General features: G+C 38.8%; 1 protein-coding gene and 1 long non-coding RNA gene across 2 annotated transcripts; one reads left to right on the top strand and one right to left on the bottom strand.

Moving 5' to 3' along the window:
• Window positions 1-645: 645 nt before the first annotated feature.
• On the bottom strand, window positions 646-12092 carry LOC127371444 (myosin heavy chain, fast skeletal muscle-like). Its single transcript, XM_051414251.1, has 40 exons — window positions 12022-12092; window positions 11588-11800; window positions 10995-11138; window positions 10751-10907; window positions 10632-10659; window positions 10434-10542; window positions 10253-10345; window positions 10078-10141; window positions 9863-9961; window positions 9648-9751; window positions 9069-9207; window positions 8816-8934; window positions 8494-8643; window positions 8199-8369; window positions 7805-8111; window positions 7585-7652; window positions 7402-7489; window positions 7200-7317; window positions 6999-7122; window positions 6775-6911; window positions 6343-6598; window positions 6014-6256; window positions 5749-5925; window positions 5522-5667; window positions 5102-5192; window positions 4566-4955; window positions 4313-4439; window positions 4090-4208; window positions 3775-3971; window positions 3499-3682; window positions 3249-3414; window positions 2785-2909; window positions 2392-2700; window positions 2100-2303; window positions 1891-2016; window positions 1547-1717; window positions 1337-1441; window positions 1143-1238; window positions 924-1055; window positions 646-792 (listed from the first exon to the last, which is right to left on the bottom strand). Exons 2-40 carry the CDS (start codon window positions 11786-11788, stop codon window positions 772-774), a joined length of 5805 nt encoding a protein of 1934 aa, XP_051270211.1. The 5' UTR covers window positions 11789-11800; window positions 12022-12092; the 3' UTR covers window positions 646-771.
• A 2487-nt stretch (window positions 12093-14579) lies between these two features.
• LOC127371471 (uncharacterized) lies at window positions 14580-18386 on the top strand. The gene is made up of 3 exons (XR_007886411.1): window positions 14580-15057; window positions 16251-16358; window positions 17704-18386. It is a non-coding gene; the product is annotated as an uncharacterized LOC127371471 (long non-coding RNA).
• Window positions 18387-18991: the final 605 nt, after the last annotated feature.

Below are 18991 nucleotides of genomic sequence, written 5' to 3'. Positions count from 1 at the left end.
TTTCATATCAGCTCTGACTGAACGCCATCTTTAGCTGACTGGAGGACATTGTAGGCTATAACATTGTGTCTGTCGCCTGGAACAGTTCTCACTTTTTGCAGAGTAAACTGTAACCCAGCATTGTTTTTGTTAAGTACAGTACCATATCACTAATGTTGGCTGGAAAATGAAACTTGGTGTCAGTATACAGATAAACAGCAATTAATAATAATAATCTTGAGTCAGAGTCCTCTGGTGAGTGATTATTTTGCCGGTAGTTTTTCAAAAATCAAAGTATGCATTAAACTGTATACAAATATAAATCTGTGTATTGAGTTTATGTGTATATTTAGGTTTACAGTTTAATGGAATACATTTTAATTCAGGAATAAATTCTCAGTTTCCCAGTCCGGTCCAGCACTCTGTACCAATAAAAGATTCAGTGCCGCTGAATTGGTTAGGTATGGTATTGTCTGTAACATTGTGCCTTGTTGTATAATTGACTATATTTGGTGATATTAAAACTTGTTTATCCACCTGGTCTAAATTACATAATGAAGCATAGTGTTATCCCCTGAAACTTTGAAAACATTCAGTATGCAACTGTGTTAAATATTCAATCATTAAATCAATCATTCAAAAATAAATGGACAGACACAAGAAAGATGCAACAAACCATCTACCTTTTATTGACTATTGGGAATCACAGCATGTTTAACATATTGGAGTGAACCAGTGACAAGATACTCATATTGTATGACTTCTTGTTACTGTATAGCCTTGATTTCTTCCTCACTCCTCTGCTTCCTTGGTCTGAAATGAAAGAACAATGGCAAGTAAAACATGTGGCCAGTTAATCTAAATTTAAAACAAATGGCTGTTTGTTGGATCCTGATATAAAACAAACATTTCCACATACTTGATTTATCTCAGACTGTTTGTACCTTCACAATTTCACGACTCTTTGCCCTCAGCTTGTTGACCTGGGACTCAGCGATGTCAGCACGCTCCTGAGCTTCTTCCATCTCATGCTGCACCTTCCTGTACCGGGACAGGTGAGTGTTGGCCTGCTCCTCCTGTATGATAAGCCACAGTGAAGTCAAAACCTGTGGACCTATTTTTAGAATAGTTTCAGTGTTACTATGAGAATTAGGTGTACTCACAGCCTCCTCAGCCTGTCGCTTGTAGGATTTCACTTTAAGCTGCAGCTTGTCCACCAGATCCTGAAGTCTGGCAATATTCTTCTTGTCCTCCTCAGTCTGATGTAACATTTTAAAACAAAGTTAGTGTTTTAATTACCGTACATTATTATTATTTTTTTTTTGTTTAAGTATTAGAGTTGTAAATAGGATTTTACCTGATAGGTGAGCTCCTTTACTCTTCTCTCATATTTTCGCACTCCCTTGATAGCATCAGCACCACGCTTCTGTTCAGCATCAAATTCAGCCTCCAATTCTCGAACCTTGAGTGAAGAAGAATGCAGTGATTTATAAAAGGCAAAATGCTGTCCTGTCCATTTATTTATTTACTGTAAATAAATAAATAGGTTGATCCTCATGACACTTACCCTCGCCTCCAGTTTCTGGAGCTGCTTCTTGCCGCCCTTCATGGCCAGACTCTCAGCCTCATCCAGACGGTGCTGCAGGTCCTTCACTGTCACGTCCAAGTTCTTCTTCATCCTCTCCAAATGAGCGCTGGTGTCCTGCTCCTTCTTCAACTCTTCTGCCATCATGGCAGCCTGAAATGTTGTTGAATTTTATATTACTAGATATAAGCCTATTGTAGTCTAATGTTTTAAATGCTAGAGCACTACAGACAGTGGAGAAATGGCCTATTTAACATAGAATGTTAAATTCTGACATGTTGCACGCTGTATGTTGCACATAATACACAAGTGTGAGGCTGACTCACATCAGTGATGGCCTTCTTGGCCTTTTCTTCAGCATTTCTTGCTTCCTGGACAGAATCTTCCACTTCACCTTGGATCTGGACAAGGTCGGCTTCCAACTTCTTCTTGGTGTTGATGAGGCTGGTGTTCTGAACAAAAGATACTTTTTATTACATACTGTCATTGTCAGTTGTCAGGAGTTTAATATGCCATTAATTGAATCTTAATGTACCTGAGAGTGCAGCAGTCCCACACGCTCGCTGGCATCAACCAGCTCCTGTTCAGCCACTTTGCGGCTTCTATCCGTCTGCTCCAGTGCAGCTCTCAGCTCCTCGATCTCAGCCAGCATCAAGTTGTTCCTGCGCTCCACCATGGCGACCTGCTCCTTCATGTCTTCCTGACTTCTAATAGCCTCATCAAGGTGCAGCAGGGCATCCTGAATTGTAAAAAATTGAGAGATGTATCAGGAAACACTTTCAGATACTTTCTGAAGCAAGATGTCACAAACGCTTCCGTTGGTATACCTTAAGCTGTCCCTGGACATTTCTCAGCTGTTTCTGGGCTTCAGCTGCCTGGCGGTTGGCATGGCTGAGCTGAATCTCCATCTCATTGAGGTCTCCCTCCATCTTCTTCTTGATTCTCAGGGCATCGTTCCTGCTCCTGACCTCAGCGTCCAAAGTGCTCTGCATGGTCTCAATCACTCTCTGGCTGTTCCTCTTGATCTGCTCAATCTCCTCGTCCTTCTCTGCAAGTTTCCTGTCAATTTCACTCTTGACTTGAGTGAGTTCAAGCTGAATGCGGAGAATCTTGGATTCCTCATGCTCCAGGGTAGCCTTGACAAAAAAGAATAATATATTATTTAGCTCCAGCATAATTTAAGAGGATGTTTAATGAAGAGATATTTTGTCAGACAGTACCTCTGCCTCTTCAAGTGAGGTCTGGAGTTCGCACTTCTCTGACTCTACAGTCTTTTTCACTTTCTCCAGTTCATGAATGGTTTTTCCACTCTCTCCAATTTGCTCGGTTAGATCAGAGATCTCCTCTGTAAAAAAACGAGGTTTAAGCGGTAATTCAAGTAGGTGTGAGCTGAATTAATTATTTTGTCTCTTCGGTAGACATTTAGATTTAATATACTGTACACTTGTACATTCATAAAAATACTGTAATATACTATATTACATTTGATGTAAGTTTGAAATCATCGACTATGCACATTAAACCACTGGGGGGCACACTCTTCCACGTCCTTTTATACAAAGCATATGACACAGCTTTCTAAAAGAGTGATGCCCTGAATGTACCAAGGAAAATCAGTTATAAAATCTGTCCACTGTCAATTAGTGAGTTTATTATCTGAGTTCTCTTTTAAAACTTTGCATACGTTGCAAATTTTTGTTCTCCCTCTTCAAGGTCTCCAGTTGGTCCAGAGTTTCTTCATATGAATTTTTCAGCTTGAACATCTCAGTGCTGAGCGAACGAGCTTCTTTTTGAGATCCCTCCAGCTCTGCCTGGCTCTCCTCATACTTCTGCTTCCACTCTGCAAGAACCTGAAAACACAAAAAAAGACCAATATGTATTTTACAATTCAACTGTCTTCATTTAAGCACAGAAGGCATCAGTAAATATCTAACCTTGTCAAAGTTCCTTTGCTTCTTGTCAAGGCTAGCAGCCAGAGCATTAGCTCTCTCCACATCGATCATCAGGTCTTCCACTTCACCCTGCAGTCTCTGTTTTGTCTTTTCCAGAGAGGCACATTTTGCATTCACAGCCTCAATAGATTCCTCTGCATCCTGAAGACGCTGGGCAAGCTTTTTCCTGTTAGGAATATTTGAGTTACAAACTTTCAGTATATTATTATGTATTCACATTAGTGGTGGGTTGACAAAGTTCAAACTGTAATGACTTACTTAGCCTCCTCCAGCTCCTCAGTGCGCTGAATGGCATCAGTCTCGTATTTGGCTCTCCACTGAGCCACCTCGCTGTTGGCCTTGGACATTGCACGCTGCAGCTCAGATTTGGCCTCCTGCTCCTCCTCATACTGCTCTCTGAGCAGGTCGCAGTCATGACGAGCTGACTGAACACCATGAGCCAGGGCGTTCTTGGCCTTACAAAGAAATAGAGACATTTTTTATTGACTGAAATATGTCTAACTTCAAGCTTTGAACTGAGCTTTTTTAATCATGTAACACTACAGTTCTGTGGTAGCGTTAATGTGCACATACTTTAACTTCCTCTTCAATGTGCCTCTTCAGTTCCTCAATCTGCTGGGTATAAGCCTGCTTGCTCCTTGTCAGCTGAGAGATCAAGGCTTCTTTCTCCTCCAGCTGGCGACTCATTTCACCTAAGGAGACACAGAGAGAAATAACTTATCTTAATGCAAATATGGGGATTGTATTGGAAATGTGAGATCAGGATTAGTAAAAATACATTAAACATTTTTTTCACCATTCTCTGTTTGCAGTCTTGCCCTTTGTACTCCAATGTCATTCAGTTGTCGCACATGTTCATCATTTTTTGTCTTTATCTCACTCAGTTGATCCTCAAGAGTACGACACATTTTCTCCAGATTGGTCTGAAATTGACAAAAGTTGTGTCTAAAGCAATGCAATAGAGTCTAATTCTGTGAGAGCTGATTAAAAACAGAAGTGTAGCAAAGTATTTTTGTTGACTTAGTTGCAAGTCAAATGTTTTTTACTACCTTTGATTTGGCGACGGCCTCCATATTGCTGCTGAGGTCATCAATCTCCATCTTGTACTCGCTTTTCTCTTTCTCCAGCTTCTGTTTGACTCTCTGGAGGTTATCAATCTGTTCTCCCAGCTCTGCCACGCTGTCAGCCTGCTTCTTGCGGAGAGCTGCAGCCGTGGCTTCATGCTGCAGGGTGGACTCTTCCAGGTCACGACGCAGCTTCTGAAACTCGGCCTCGCGCTTCTTGTTCATTTCGATCTGAACAGATGTTGCTCCACCAGCTTCTTCCAGCCTCTCGCTGATCTCCTCAAGTTCCCTGGAGAGGTCAGACCTCTGCTTCTCAACCTTGGCCCGAGCAGCCCGCTCAGCTTCAATCTCTTCCTCCAATTCCTCAATACGAGCCTAATTTTTACATGTTGGGAAAAAAAACATATTATATATGTATATATAGCCACCTTCTTATGTACTTCTGTTTACAAGTCTAGTACATATGGGTCATTCAAAGTCAGTGCAGTCAGTGTGGGATACTTTTAAGACACTGTACTAACCTGAAGTTCTTTGATCTTTTTCTGAAGCTGAACACTAAGGGATTGCTCATCCTCAATCTTGCTTAGAAGCTGGCTTGTTTCAAAGTCCTTCCTGCGAGGGAACAAATATTCATAAACATTAATTCATTCATTAAGGTCATTTTTTCATTCATACTGAATTACTTAACTAGTAAGTAATGTGTTGTTAGTATAAAATCACAGTCACCAGTTTTCTAATTTTGAGCAGTGGTGTGGGGACTTTTAACTTAGCAGAAGAACATTTAAACAGTCTGTTTTCACTCTAGATTTGTGTACAACCTTTTACTTACAGTATGCTCTTTGACTAGAGGAGGATTTTATTTTGACTGCTGTATTCTGGAAAAATACAGTCAGGTCAGATATGAACTCATTGTGTTAAACATTGAATTAAATTGAACTTACTTCTTTAGTTTCTCCTCAGACTGCTGCTTGTCATTCTCCAGATCCATTAAGGATTCCTGGGCTAATTTAAGATCGCCCTCAAGCTTTCTTTTAGCCCGCTCAAGATCCATACGGAGCTTCTTTTCTTGCTCCAGGGAACCTTCAAGCTGTTTTAACAGGGATGAGGCATTATTTTTTGTTTTACAAATTCAAGGGGACTGAATTCACTGTTTGTTATTATTGCATACATCGTCCACTTGCTGCTCCAGCTTGGTCTTGGCCTTCGTCAGGGTGTTGACTTTGTCTTCCTCTGCCTGCAGATCATCAAGGGTTTGCTGATGGGCCTCTTGGAGGGCTTTTTTCTCTTTGGTCAACTTGGCAATGGTCTCATCTTGAGAAGCCATTTCCTCAACCAGGTTTTTAACCTATATTTGCATTATTGTGAAAATAATTTAAAGGGTATTAGTATTTTGCAAAGAGCAGAATTTAAGGCCTTATGAAAGATATACTAACCTTGTTCTCAGTGGCATGTTTCTCCTTTTCCACTTTGGCCAGGGTGAGCTCCAAGTCATCAATATCTTTCTTCAACTCAGAGCACTCGTCCTCCAGCTTCCTCTTCTTCGCTGTCAGCTCAGCATTCATTTCCTCCTCATCCTCCAGTCTCTCAGCTGTCTCTTTGAGTTTGGCCTCAAGCTGGATTTTTGCTTTAATGAGCCCCTCACACCTTTCCTCTGCATCGCTGAGGTTTTCACCTTCCTAAAAGTCCATGCAAATTGCCAAATCAGTCATTTAATGTAGGATATTTATTAGACATGCACAGGCGTTGTGCTGATCCAACTTACAGACTGCACTTGCAACACCAGGTCATTCTTCTCCTGGAGCAGAGAAACCATCTTCTCCTCCAGTTCTTTCTTTTTAGCCAGAGCCTTTGCTAGGTCCTCTTTCATCTTTTCAAAGTCCTCTTTCATTTGGGCCATCTCTTTTTCAGTCTCTGCACTCTTCAGCAGAGGCTTAATCTTGAAGTACAGCTTCATCCATGGCCAGGTTTTGACATTCATGAACGAGCGGATGTTGTACTGGATGGCGTAAATGGCCTCCCTGGGGAAAACATGTATGAAAGCAAGTAAGCCAATTAATTTGAATTCTTCAAGGTGTATTGATAAGAAGTATGGATTGGGTTTCAGTGTAAATATGTGTTTTGAAAATTACAATAACCTTTTCATCTAAAAATGTACAGTTGCTCTTTGATGTGTGAAAATAGATATGTACAATACCTGCGCTCCATCATCTTGACAAACTCTCTCCTCATAAGGAAACCTCTGCAGACAGCCTGAGTCATTGTGACCAGGATAGCAAGTTTTTCATCTCTCATCTCCTCCAGAGTACCCAGCAGACCAGCTTTGAAAAACACCTAAAACAAAGTTTTACTCTGCTTGAATTGTTACACTCACTTGCAGTGTCGGGGTTAGCAGATACCTATAACAGAAAAACAGATTACCTTTGTGTGTCCAAATTTGTACTGAGACTGGTCAACATCAATAGAGCCCAAGAGTTTCTCTGAAGCCTTCTTATTGTCAATGAATTGTCCCTCGGGAATGACACTGGCATTCAATACTTTGTATCTGATAGGAGGTAAATTAAATGACGATGATTAATTAATCATAATATTGTCAAAAATGTGGTTAATCTTATTAAATACCTCTGCTTGAAGTCACCATAGAGGATTCTGCTGGGGAAGCCCTTTCTGCAGATTCTGATACCTTCCAGCACACCGTTACACCTCAGCTGGTGGATGACCAGGAAGTTCTCCATGAGACCTTAAAGATGTGCTAAATTCAGTCTTGTGTTGCATAATTACAGTAGTGTTTGAATGCATAAATAAATTCTCATATTAGGCTTACCAGGAGTCTTTGATTCATTTGGAATCAAACAGCGCACAAAATGAGGATGAGTGCTCCTTAAGTTGGTCATCAGCTTGCCTAAATTCTCCTGAAATATGGAAAAATTAAAATTGTTTAGGAGCATTTGCGAATGTAGTGGTGTACATATTGCATTGTAGTGAAGCAGTCAATTTCAGTGCTTACCCTGAACAGAGCAGACACAGTCTGAAAAGAGCCACCCTTTTTCTTGCCACCTTTTTTGCCACCCTCAGCTGTAGCATGAAAATTAAATTTTAATTATCGACTTATTATTATTAACTAACGTGTACGTATGTAATGTATAAATCAACCAGTGTGTTTTAAAAATGTTTTAAAAGCACCAGAAGATGGCTCCAAATTATGCTCTTTAAAATATAATCCTTACCTTCTCCGGAGGCATGTGAAGCATATAGGTGAGCCAACAGTTTAGCTGCAGACTTCTGGTAGAGCTGAACCACTGAGTCGTTCAGGGGGTCTTTGTTCTTATCCAGCCAGCCATTGACATTATAATCAACAGTGCCAGCATAGTGCACCAGGGCGAAATGGGCCTCAGCTTTGCCTTTGGCGGGTTTGGGTTTCTGAAAGGGGGCACTTTTACCAATATGCTGGTCGTACAGTTTGTTCTTGAAGGTGATGTCTGTAGCCTTAGGGAACATGCACTCCTCTTCAAGGATGGAGAAGATGCCCATTGGCTGTAAACGATAACACAAATATTACAAAATTTAGTCTGTCTGAGCATGGTGAGGATGATTATTTTACTATTATTTTATTATTATTACCTTCTCAATAAGCTCAATGCAGGCAGCCAAGTCCATACCAAAGTCAATGAACTCCCACTCAATTCCCTCTTTCTTGTACTCTTCTTGCTCCAGCACAAACATGTGGTGGTTGAAAAACTGTTGCAGTTTTTCATTGGTGAAGTTGATGCACAGCTGCTCCAAGCTGTTGAACTAAAGAAATTAAGATACCAAAGGTCAGCAAAGGCCTTAACATTGACTAAAAAGAGATTTACTTTAACTTTCAGCTTCAATTGAAGCTGCATAAGATTATGTGGTATCAGCCAAGCATACTTACATCAAAAATTTCAAATCCTGCAATATCCAGGACACCAATGAAAAAGCTTCTGGGCTGCTTGGTATCCAACATCTCATTAATTCTGACGACCATCCATAAGAACATTTTCTCATAGACAGACTTGCAGAGAGCCATGACGGAATTGTTGACCTGATTTTACACATGAATGACACAATATTAACAAGGAAAGGACATTCTTGGAGATATGGTTGCATTGTGAGTCTTAAAATATTATCTTTATGTGTCTTTATATATGGAAGACAGCCTTTTGTATTTATTATTTTAGTATCTAGTAGTTTGTGTTCTTGTTGACATCCCATACCTGAGGGACAGTTTGACCTTTGGTCACATACTCATTCCCAACCTTCACTCTGGGGTAGCAAAGTGCTTTTAGCAAATCAGCAGAGTTCAGACCCATGAGGTAGGCGATTTTATCTGCCACTAAAAGAAGTCACAGAAGTCATTTTTAAAACCCATTTTGTAACCTCATAAATGTACTTCTAAATCACAAGTTCTCTTTCAAGTGACAAAAACTCAATTGCTATACTAAAGTTTGTTGTGTGTGGGTTTCATACCCTCAGTGCCGTCGGGTTCAGCCTGCTCTTCACGCTGCTTCTGCTTAAACTTCATGTTTCCATGATGCATCACAGCTCCAGTCAGCTTGTAGATGTTTGCCTTCTCATCTGCAGTGAAGCCCAGGATGTCAATAGCAGTCTGTGAAACAAATAGTTTGAAACACAAGTTATATTCTTGGAAGTAAAGCAGTATTGCCATGTGTCCCCAATTTCTTAGCGTCTATTACACAATTGTAATACAGCTAACTTTGTTTAAAACAAAAAGCAGTTAAATTTTGATCAACATTTCATTAGTTTCTTCTATGTCCTCTACAGTGGTTACTGATACAGTATAATTCATTTTAAGAATTACTGATGATCTGCATTGCTTACCCCCCCATTTAAGTGAGGGAGGACATTAAACTCTCCATATAATACAATCCAGTAGAACACTGTCATAAATTACTGCCTCAAAAGTTATCAACAACTCATTGACAAAAAACCCTCAAAATGATAAGCTTCATAAAGGTACGATTTATTGCAGAGCTATATGATTTGTAATAGCTGTAAGTGCAGTCATAAAAATGAGGTTGTCCTTACATCAGTAGCAATGAATTCTTCAATGTCATCGATACTCTTGACAGTGATTTCCCCCTGACTGATCATGTGATAGTCATATGGATTTTTGGTGATCAGGAGAGCCTCTGAGGAAATGGGGTAAAACATGTAAATACAACAATGTCATTTATAAGCTATTGTACTACATGCTGTAAAACAATTCCAGAAGAAGACAATATTATTTATGAATCTCACACCTAATAGCTCAGGTTTGTGGCCTGTCATCAGCTGATAGAAGATGTGGTAGCTCCTCTCAGCAGACAGCTGGAACGTCACTCGAGACTTCTCCAGCAGATCTGTATGGATTTATGTTGTGAAAAAATTTAAGAATATCTCCTGTGCCATAACAGCCGAAAGAATTGACAGTGTAATAACACAGATATTGCTCAATGTGTTCCACAAAAAATCTTACATGTTTCAATATCAGCTGAAGCCAGCTTTCCTGTTGTCCCAAAGTGAATTCTGATAAATTTTCCCTATGCAAAAACAGATTGATATAAATGTATTAAGTTTATGTCATGGTAATGATTGTTGTCACAAAATAGCAAACAGTTTCAAAGTGAAGAGAGATCCTAAAAAGAACTTACAAAACGTGAAGAATTGTCGTTCCTTACAGTCTTGGCATTACCATAAGCTTCCAGCAGTGGGTTTGCTGCAATAATTTGATCTTCCAGTGACCCCTAGAAATAGCATTCATTTTGTCAATGTGACAATACTCGGCTTTGCTTCATTTTAGTTTTCATATTAATATTGTTCAACTTCTCTTACCTGCATCTTGCTAGAAACCTGTTCTTTCTTTCCTCCAGCCACTGCGATTGTCGCAAAGTACTGGATGACACGCTTCGTGTTGACGGTCTTTCCTGCACCGGATTCTCCGCTAGGTTGAGGGTGTGTTCATAAATATTATTTTAAATAACTAATATTACCACTGCTGCCAAGTATAGATAACATAAAATTGTCACTTACGTAATCAGGATTGACTGGTTTTCTCTATCTGCAAGACATCAAAATGGGGTACAACAGTTAGGAATTAAAGTACAGCTGCTGTATTTCTGGACACACAGTACGTTACAAACTGATGATACCTTGGAGCATGAACTGATAGGCATTGTCTGAGATGGAGAAGATGTGGGGTGGAGCCTCAATCCTCTTTTTGCCTCTGTATCCTGATACAACCATTGAGTCGTACACTGGGAGCCACTTGTAGGGGTTCACAGTGACACAGAACAGCCCTGAGTAGGTCTGTGGAGACAGAGAGGATTTTTACCACCACACATCTTTTTGTAGTCATGTTTTTATCTACTGATGTGATGATCAGGTCAAACTCACGTAGATCATCCATGCTGCATAACGCTCTTTGAGGTTATACAGCACAGAAGGCTCGCTGAGGTGGGTCATCATGGCCATGTCCTCAATCTTATCGAACTTTGGAGGGTTCATGGGGAAGATTTCTGTATCTTTTACAGTGATCGACTGTTACAGAGACAAAAGATGGATAGGAATAAGCTTAGTTTCTGTCCAGCAGTCATGTGCTTTCCACCACCTTGTTTCATTGATTTTAAGGGGAATCTGACCAAACCCAACCCGGCTGCAAGCATTAAGAATAACTATGTAAAAATAGCCAATCTTTTCACCGATGGTCTCATGTGTAGATCATATACAGGCTTCAGTGTTAAATTGATATAGCTATTGAATAGCTTACAGAACAGCAGGCAGGTTAGTGATTATGGAGTGTGAGGCATGTCGTGTGTATAGCGGTGCAGCTCGAGTTGACTGCCTGAACTAGCTTGCAGGCTTCACTCCATTTAAGTAATGATTTAAATCACCATGTCAAATAGTTAACATATGTCACAGCAGTCCGGATTCTACATTAAAAATGTTAAGCACTGTAAAACATTTAATTCTAGTGCCTTCATTCTCACCTGTCCACAGAGTGTCTCCACTGTGGCTTTGCCACCCTCTTTCTTAACAAGTTTCCCCTTGAGGTACATCTCCTTGGGTTCAGTCACAAAGTACGCTGTTTTAGCATCAAAGGGAGTGTTTTGAGCTTCAAGTCGCTCTTTTTCTGGCTTGCGGAGGTACATGGCCGCCGTGCCAAAACACTCCATTTCAGGGTCCGGCATGATGACCTTTTACTGCACAAAAGGAAACAAGACAATAGTCATTCAATTAAAATGCCAGGAAAGCAGATGAATGGGTGTCCAAGTAATGACTTCTAGAATGTCTTTTACTACTATACTGAAATGAATAATAATGAATATTGTACAAAGTACTAACATGACTGTGATGTTCACAGGGGGCAACCTTTACATGTAGAGTAATTAGTAGGTATTGTCCAGGACAAAGCCCAATTTACCTTGGATAACACCAGGTGAGCAGGGGGTTTTCTTGTAGACTTCAATGCAGACTTCTGAAAAAAGCAAACAAAGATGTAATGTTCGCAAAGGCTACCTCTGAGAGTCTCTCTCTATCATAATTAATTTTAAGATAAGGTGAGGAAAATAAAATATAAGTATACTGGTAAGACTTTAAATCTGTTTGTAGTCTTATGTTTATCTTCTATATTTTATAATAACAATATTGACTTAAACAAATGTTTGTATTATAAGTATAATATCTTGAATTTGAAAAGTTTTAATTACTCACATCTGAGCCACTAAGAAACTTACCTTTGCTTGGTGCCTGTCCCTGGTGGACGTTTGCTGTGCCTTTTATATACAGTGATGGGAGCCTATCGTCTGTGTATTGCTGTATTTGGTCATGTCGTCTGGCAATACTTGCAGTGGTAGAGCTTACCTCTAGCTGTCACATTACAAAGTTTATGGGATGTCTTCCATCCCATATTAATATCAGGTTTATATTTGTTGGGAATTTAGTTTTTTTTTTTTAAATAATAATATTACTGTGATTATTAGAAATCTTTTAGGCTGTTGTGTTGCCTTTAGTATTGCTTTTTGTAATAATTGTTGTCATAAATTGTGAAAATGGGAGCAATATTTTGAGATACACACACACACACACACACACACACATATATATATATATATATATATACTGTATACTGTATACTGTGTGTTTTAAACATAGTAAGAGTTTATTACATGCTAATGTAGCATGCAAATGTGAAGTTGGTTCTGCTTGTGGATACTTCGGTGTATGCAAATAAAGCACAGATGTGAAGTTGGCTCCATCCTTGTTCATGGTTGAGTCAGTAGTTACAGGCAGTCCAAAGGTGTGACTAATGCATATTTTTTATGGTCTCTGGCACAACAGTAGCCCCTTGAGATGCTTTCGAGAACCTTCAAAAAGTCAGTAGTATACTGTTTCAGAGTTCATACAAGTCAGAAGTTACTAGAACAATTAAATGAGTGCCAATGAGCTTGGAAGAAAAGGAAGGATTGCCAAAGGGTTATTTCTCACAACAGTGCCAACAGCTGCTCTTATTCTTGGTCTTAAAGGATACACAGGGGAGACTGAGACAGTCCCTAAATGTAGAACAAATGAGTGATGGATTCCTGCTCTACTTCCTGTATCTTGCGAATCACCTCAACGTGAGGAGTTTTTGTGTACATCAGAGCTTGGTATGTCACGCAGTTCTAAGCCATTTTGTTTATTAAAAGTGTACAGTATGTGATGGGACAGAAGATGTTTTCATAGATGGTAAGTGTAACTAGCCAAACTATTCTGCCAAGAGCGTGGCACACAGCCGGACAATTTAACAGTGTGGGTAGACAAGACAGCCATTAGGTTCTGTTAAGACTGGAAAGAGTAGAAGAAATTCTAAAGTGGTTACCAACAAGATATTATGAGCCTCTGTCTTCAATGTTACACGATACCTGCTCTGAAATCTTCTGTCTTATTAGGGCAAAACTCAAATATAGCATCAGGCTTGTATTGATGCTCATACCAAATGCCACATGCTCAAGAGGCTTATTGTGTTTTTATGGCCTTTGATCTCTCCGTCTGTCAGTTTCTCCATTTGTCAAGCAGAAACAACTGGACTCGGGATAACAAACCAAGGTGAGTGTTGAGTAACATTCCAGTCTACAAGCTGCTGACAAAGAGCATGGATATACATGTACAGTAACAGTAGCATCTATGTTTACCATTGTAAGTACATGTGTTTTTAGTATATTTCAAACATTTTAAATATATTTGTGAATTGCAATTGTGATCCTGCGTTATTATAATTTCTAACATTATTATCTATAGAGAGGCATTAGTGTACCTAACATCACTAGTAGTTATTGTCACTAATTGTCTATGGACTGACTTTTAAACACCGATTTTGATGTTGTGATTTGGCAGTCATTTAGACTATTTGGAATCGTACTTGGTTGGTTTTTGAATGGTAAAATAAAACGTGTAACCTCCCACGTTTTTTAGGTTTTAAAACATGGACGCATGCTGTATGTCAAGGTCACTCTCTGAGCAGCCTCAATGTATTTTGTCTTTTAATGAACTGCTTTATTAAGTTGCTTTGGTGTCATTCATACTTCAGGATGCACATTGCAATGTTGTCTTCGAATCTTTCTATGCTGTACTCAAATACTGCTCCAACAACCAGTGACTGGAATTGCTGTAATTTTTGTGTTTTAATGAATGTCAGAACTTTTTGTTTTTGACAAGGTTTAATGTTTGTTGGCTAAAGTTAGTAGTTCTCAGTATTGGATTTTGACACTTGCTACTTGTCCATCTTGCAGAAGCTCCTGGGACTAGGGTGTGAAATGGTGAGATGTGTGTTGGATCTGTGGATGGATCTGTCTCCAGCAGTCTTATTAGTCATACATGATATTTTTGAAAGTGAAATTTGGCACCATTTAGTCACTGAGCAAATTATGTTTGAAATTGTTCAAGACACACTGTAATTGGCCTATGTGTAATATATGGGTGATGCCAAATGGATACCTGAATAGAAACCTTTGTGCAGTAACTTGAAACAAATCTTTCCTTATGAACACACTCAGGGTGGTTGCTGTCAGTTGCTGGCAGTGCTAATGACTATCACAAGGATGTGTGTGTACTAATGTTGTTGGTGGGGGTCACTGGCATCTTATAAACACAAGAGGGAGCCTCAAGTTTCTAAGGTGTAAACATGTAGCTTATATTACCATCTTCTCTATCATGATCATCATCATCATCATACTCTGGTCCCTTAACATTACATCTTGTCACCAGCTCATATTGAGGACATTACATAGTAAGTTAAGTATTTTAAAATGATGTGTCATTGATACAAAATTGTACATACCCATTTATAATATTAATTCACATATGTTTTACTTTGTTCCTATTCAGGGTCCCAAAGGCATGTTCGAATCTATCCCAGCAAACATTGGAAAGAAGGCAGGGAAACACTCTGGACAGTCCATCATAACCCTTTTAAAATATGGTATGACAATACTTAGAGGTCTAGATTTATATTCTTATGATGCATGTTTAGAAATTGTAGTGCCTACATGCACTTTGCTGTTTGTCTCTTTGCTTGTGCTTTTCACTGCAGGTGCTTTGAAATTCTTTCGTATATATGTTATTTTTTTATTTAGTAAGAGTTCTGAACCCACTGATATTGCTTACACACATTGATCTTACAAATATGGATGTGCAGAAAATAAAATTATATTAATTGCTTTCCTTAAGAAACTCTTTGGTTGTATTTGCTTACTCATTACTTCACTGTTGTATTATGTAATTTCATATATGGTGAAGTATTCACAGTGAAATTAAATTTCAGCTCATTTAAATGCATATTGGGAAGCTTTTTATCACCTTTTTGTTTATTTGAAATATTTAACTAAAAAGAAACCTGTATAGCCAGTAGGAGAGTTCTGTCACAACATGGTTATGTGTGACCTACTGTATGCAACTAATGTGATATACCCTGTATGAAAACTCAGGCATCAGTAGCCTGTCTGCCCCAAGGAGGCAGTAATGAGCATGGAAGTTATGTTAAAGGGTTCTTAAAGGGTTACTCAAGCGATTTAGTTTTTCACTTGCTTAATATTGAGAACTCACAATAGGGATATATTCCCAGTTATTCAATTCAAGTGCTCACATGCCCATTTGTACATTGAAACAGTTATTGCTTGCTGTAATCATTCCTCCTGTTCAAACCGACATTAAGAGATTCCTTTCTAATGGGCTTCCAATGTAAGTGATTGAAGACAAACTCTATTCCCTCTTTGTGTTTCCCCTGACATTGTTCACTGTTTTAATGTTCATAAGAGCATGTGATAATTGTTTTTAAAGAGGAAGGGTCCAAACCAGAGCAGCAACTAAAAATATATCCTGACTTTTAGTCCCTTGTATGGATCAAGCTCCAAGCCCCAGAAGACAGTGTACACCTGTTTCCACAGGCTGTGTTTTACTCCTCTTAAATCAAACGTCTTGTGTAAAATAGATTGAGTGTCCTTTTAGACAATTTCATAGTTACTAAGTAGAAAATAAATTGTTTTAAATGCACAGTGAACATTGTTGTTCCTATGTTATTAGCTTGTTAAATGCCATGTACATTTTTACTAGATATGCACTTTTCCAACCAATAAAACTACCTAACAAACAACTGATATTATTCCTTACCTACAGTACACAGGAAGTGGAAGAAGAAGAGGAAACTAGACCTGAGTGAGATGGAACATCCTCTAATCCATGACAACTGATGGAAACAAATAAAAGTTTGAGAGATAGCTGAAGGTATAACACTCTGTTAGGACTAAGTAAAAAATATACAATTATGAAGCGAAATAATACCAACAATTATCAACAGATCATCTAAATAACCTTTATTTGCATTGTTATCCATGACTCAAGGGATGAACAAGTTAATTGGCTGTCTATAAAATTCAAGTCCAAGTCCAGACACTCAAGGCGAGAAGACATGGATGTGGTAGAAACAAAGTATTTATTGTTAAGGCTGGGAAGAGAGTGGGGAAGCAGGGCTGATGAGATGAGGGGCTGCAGACAGACCAGAACTAGAGCAGACGGGACTGCAGGGGAGGCAGTGGAACAACATGGCAGAGTGGAAGTGGAAAAGCTGATTAGAGACTCCAGCACATCTGTCTGCTGTCCACTGACACACACACACAAACACACACACACACACACACACACACACACACACACACACACACACACACACACACACACACACACACACACACACACACACACACACACACAGGGAGAAAGCCAGAGGGTGGCAGCAGGTTGACTGAAGGCTGATTTATAAATGGGCAAAGTGAAGAACTGGATCACTCATCTGTATTCCAGTGTGGAGAACCACTTACCTGTAGGGTATAGAATTATTCCAGAATTATAAACACATTAATATATGAATTAATCTACTACTAAATACAAGATGAAGCAAGAAATCCACAACTACTGTAAACTATAAAATTAAAGAATAAATATATTGAAGTTGAACATGATGTTTTATACTGACTAACCAGAGGCAACTGACTATATTGGTTTGATATGCCCATTATTTATTGTGGGTATAAAGAAGATTTAGAAGTAATTTGAATTAGATTATAATTAATAAATTAAGTTTAAGGGATTCTATAAAAATGCATTTCTGAAAAAAAACGTTATATACTTAAACTGGTAGTCAATTATGGATGGACACACAAAAACACAAGAGTATATTCAATAGTCAAAACATCTCTTATGTAGAAAACTCCTTATTTGAAACCTCACTGTGACTTAGCTTGTCACTCACTTAACTCACTTAACTCACTCAAATTAATTCATAAAGAGTCAAACACTGACAGCCTCGTGTACTCGCGTACTCTCTTCAGGGAGATCTAGAATGAGCTTAAATTCGTAGGAGTTACCTGATTCTCGGGTCAACAAACTAAACAAACTTCAATTGCTGAATAGCAAATATAGACAATGTATGTATGTATGTATTTACATTTTAAATGTTCAGTGTGTAACATTTAAGAGGATATGTTGGCACAAATGGATTATAATATGCGTAACTATGTTAAAATTGGTGTACATTCATTGTTAAATTAGAATGAGCCTTTTGTATCTACAGATGCCGCGGGTCGCCTTCCACCCACCATGTTTCCGCAGTAGCTCAGAATGGACAAACTTTATAGGGCTGTTCACGTTTTTTGCACATTTTGTGGCCACTGTGGATCCTACACGCTTGCAGTCTGCAACCAAACCGCTGGATGCCCCTAAATCCTACACACTGGACCTTCAAGACATGATGCTGATTTCATGAAATGTCTTGACATCAGGTTCTTACCTTCACCTTATATCCGCACTTGCCTGAATGTGCTCACTTGACTTTTTATGAAATCCACAAATGTGCATCATTCAACAACTGAGAAAATATTTTTGGTTTGATATAAAAATGTGTTGTGGCTCTGGTGGCAGTATACGCCACTCACAACTCATTCCATTTTTGGATGACTGTAGTTTAAAACTCTAGCGAAATATGACCTAGGCCCCACCCTAATCTTAATGAAATACTGTACTTTGATAGTTTAACCTCAACCAGAGTTGTAGTAAACAAAACATTAAATGCCCTTAATGTAATCCATGCATTAATAACAAATACATACCCACACGCGCACATCATTACTCAGCAACCACCTTTAACCTGACATTGTTATTAAGTGAGTTTCAGTACTGTGTTATATTCATGTGAGAATGTGAGTATTGAGTTTTGCATATTTTTTCAGCATATGATAAATAGAAAAGTAGAGGAATTTCACGTGTCTGGAAGTGACATCTATATTGTGTATATGTTTATGTGTTTGTTTTAGTGTGCTTAAGATTTTACAATGTCTCAAATGAAATCTATATTAAGATGATCTTAATATGATTCTTGATTCTTGATTCTGAAAAGCAAATCAAACATGGTGCAGTCAACTCAAACATCTCTGCATCATCCATCAATCAACAAAAAGGTCATGCTTAGAGTTTTAACCTTTACAGGTAACCACTTCAATATTATAAGTAATACACTAAATCTAAATACAGACAATACCATGATAAGTATGTTATTACACAGGTGTTGACAAAAAATGTGAAGGCCCACTCATAAATTTTAAAAGTATTTAACTTACTTGAACTTTGAGTGTTACAACACAATTCAAAACCGTGAATCGACTCAAGAAAACAGCAGAGAAAAACATTGCTCCCTTTCTCCTCTCTTTCCTCACTCCCTTTCTGCCCTTACTAATAGGAATTTGTCTGTCACACAACAGTGCATAGTAACACACACACACACACACACACACACACACACACACACACCTACGCACACACACAATTCACAATGTGCTGCTTAACACCTGCACATAGATGTCTTA

This window comes from Dicentrarchus labrax, unplaced genomic scaffold (genome assembly GCF_905237075.1).
Source record: "Dicentrarchus labrax unplaced genomic scaffold, dlabrax2021, whole genome shotgun sequence".
NCBI classification, from domain to species: domain Eukaryota; kingdom Metazoa; phylum Chordata; class Actinopteri; family Moronidae; genus Dicentrarchus; species Dicentrarchus labrax.
This window is presented reverse-complemented; position numbering and strand designations above follow the sequence as displayed.

What these genes read in the sequence shown, in the direction of transcription:
- LOC127371444 (XM_051414251.1), bottom strand. Translation starts at nt 11,788, where the DNA reads ATGCCGGACCCTGAAATGGAGTGTTTTGGCACGGCGGCCATGTACCTC. An exon ending in CAGGATTTGAAATTTTTGAT is followed by an intron (nt 8,370 to 8,493) that starts GTAAGTATGCTT and finishes TAATTTCTTTAG; the next exon opens with TTCAACAGCTTGGAGCAGCT. An exon ending in AGCAAAGGAACTTTGACAAG is followed by an intron (nt 3,415 to 3,498) that starts GTTAGATATTTA and finishes TTGTGTTTTCAG; the next exon opens with GTTCTTGCAGAGTGGAAGCA.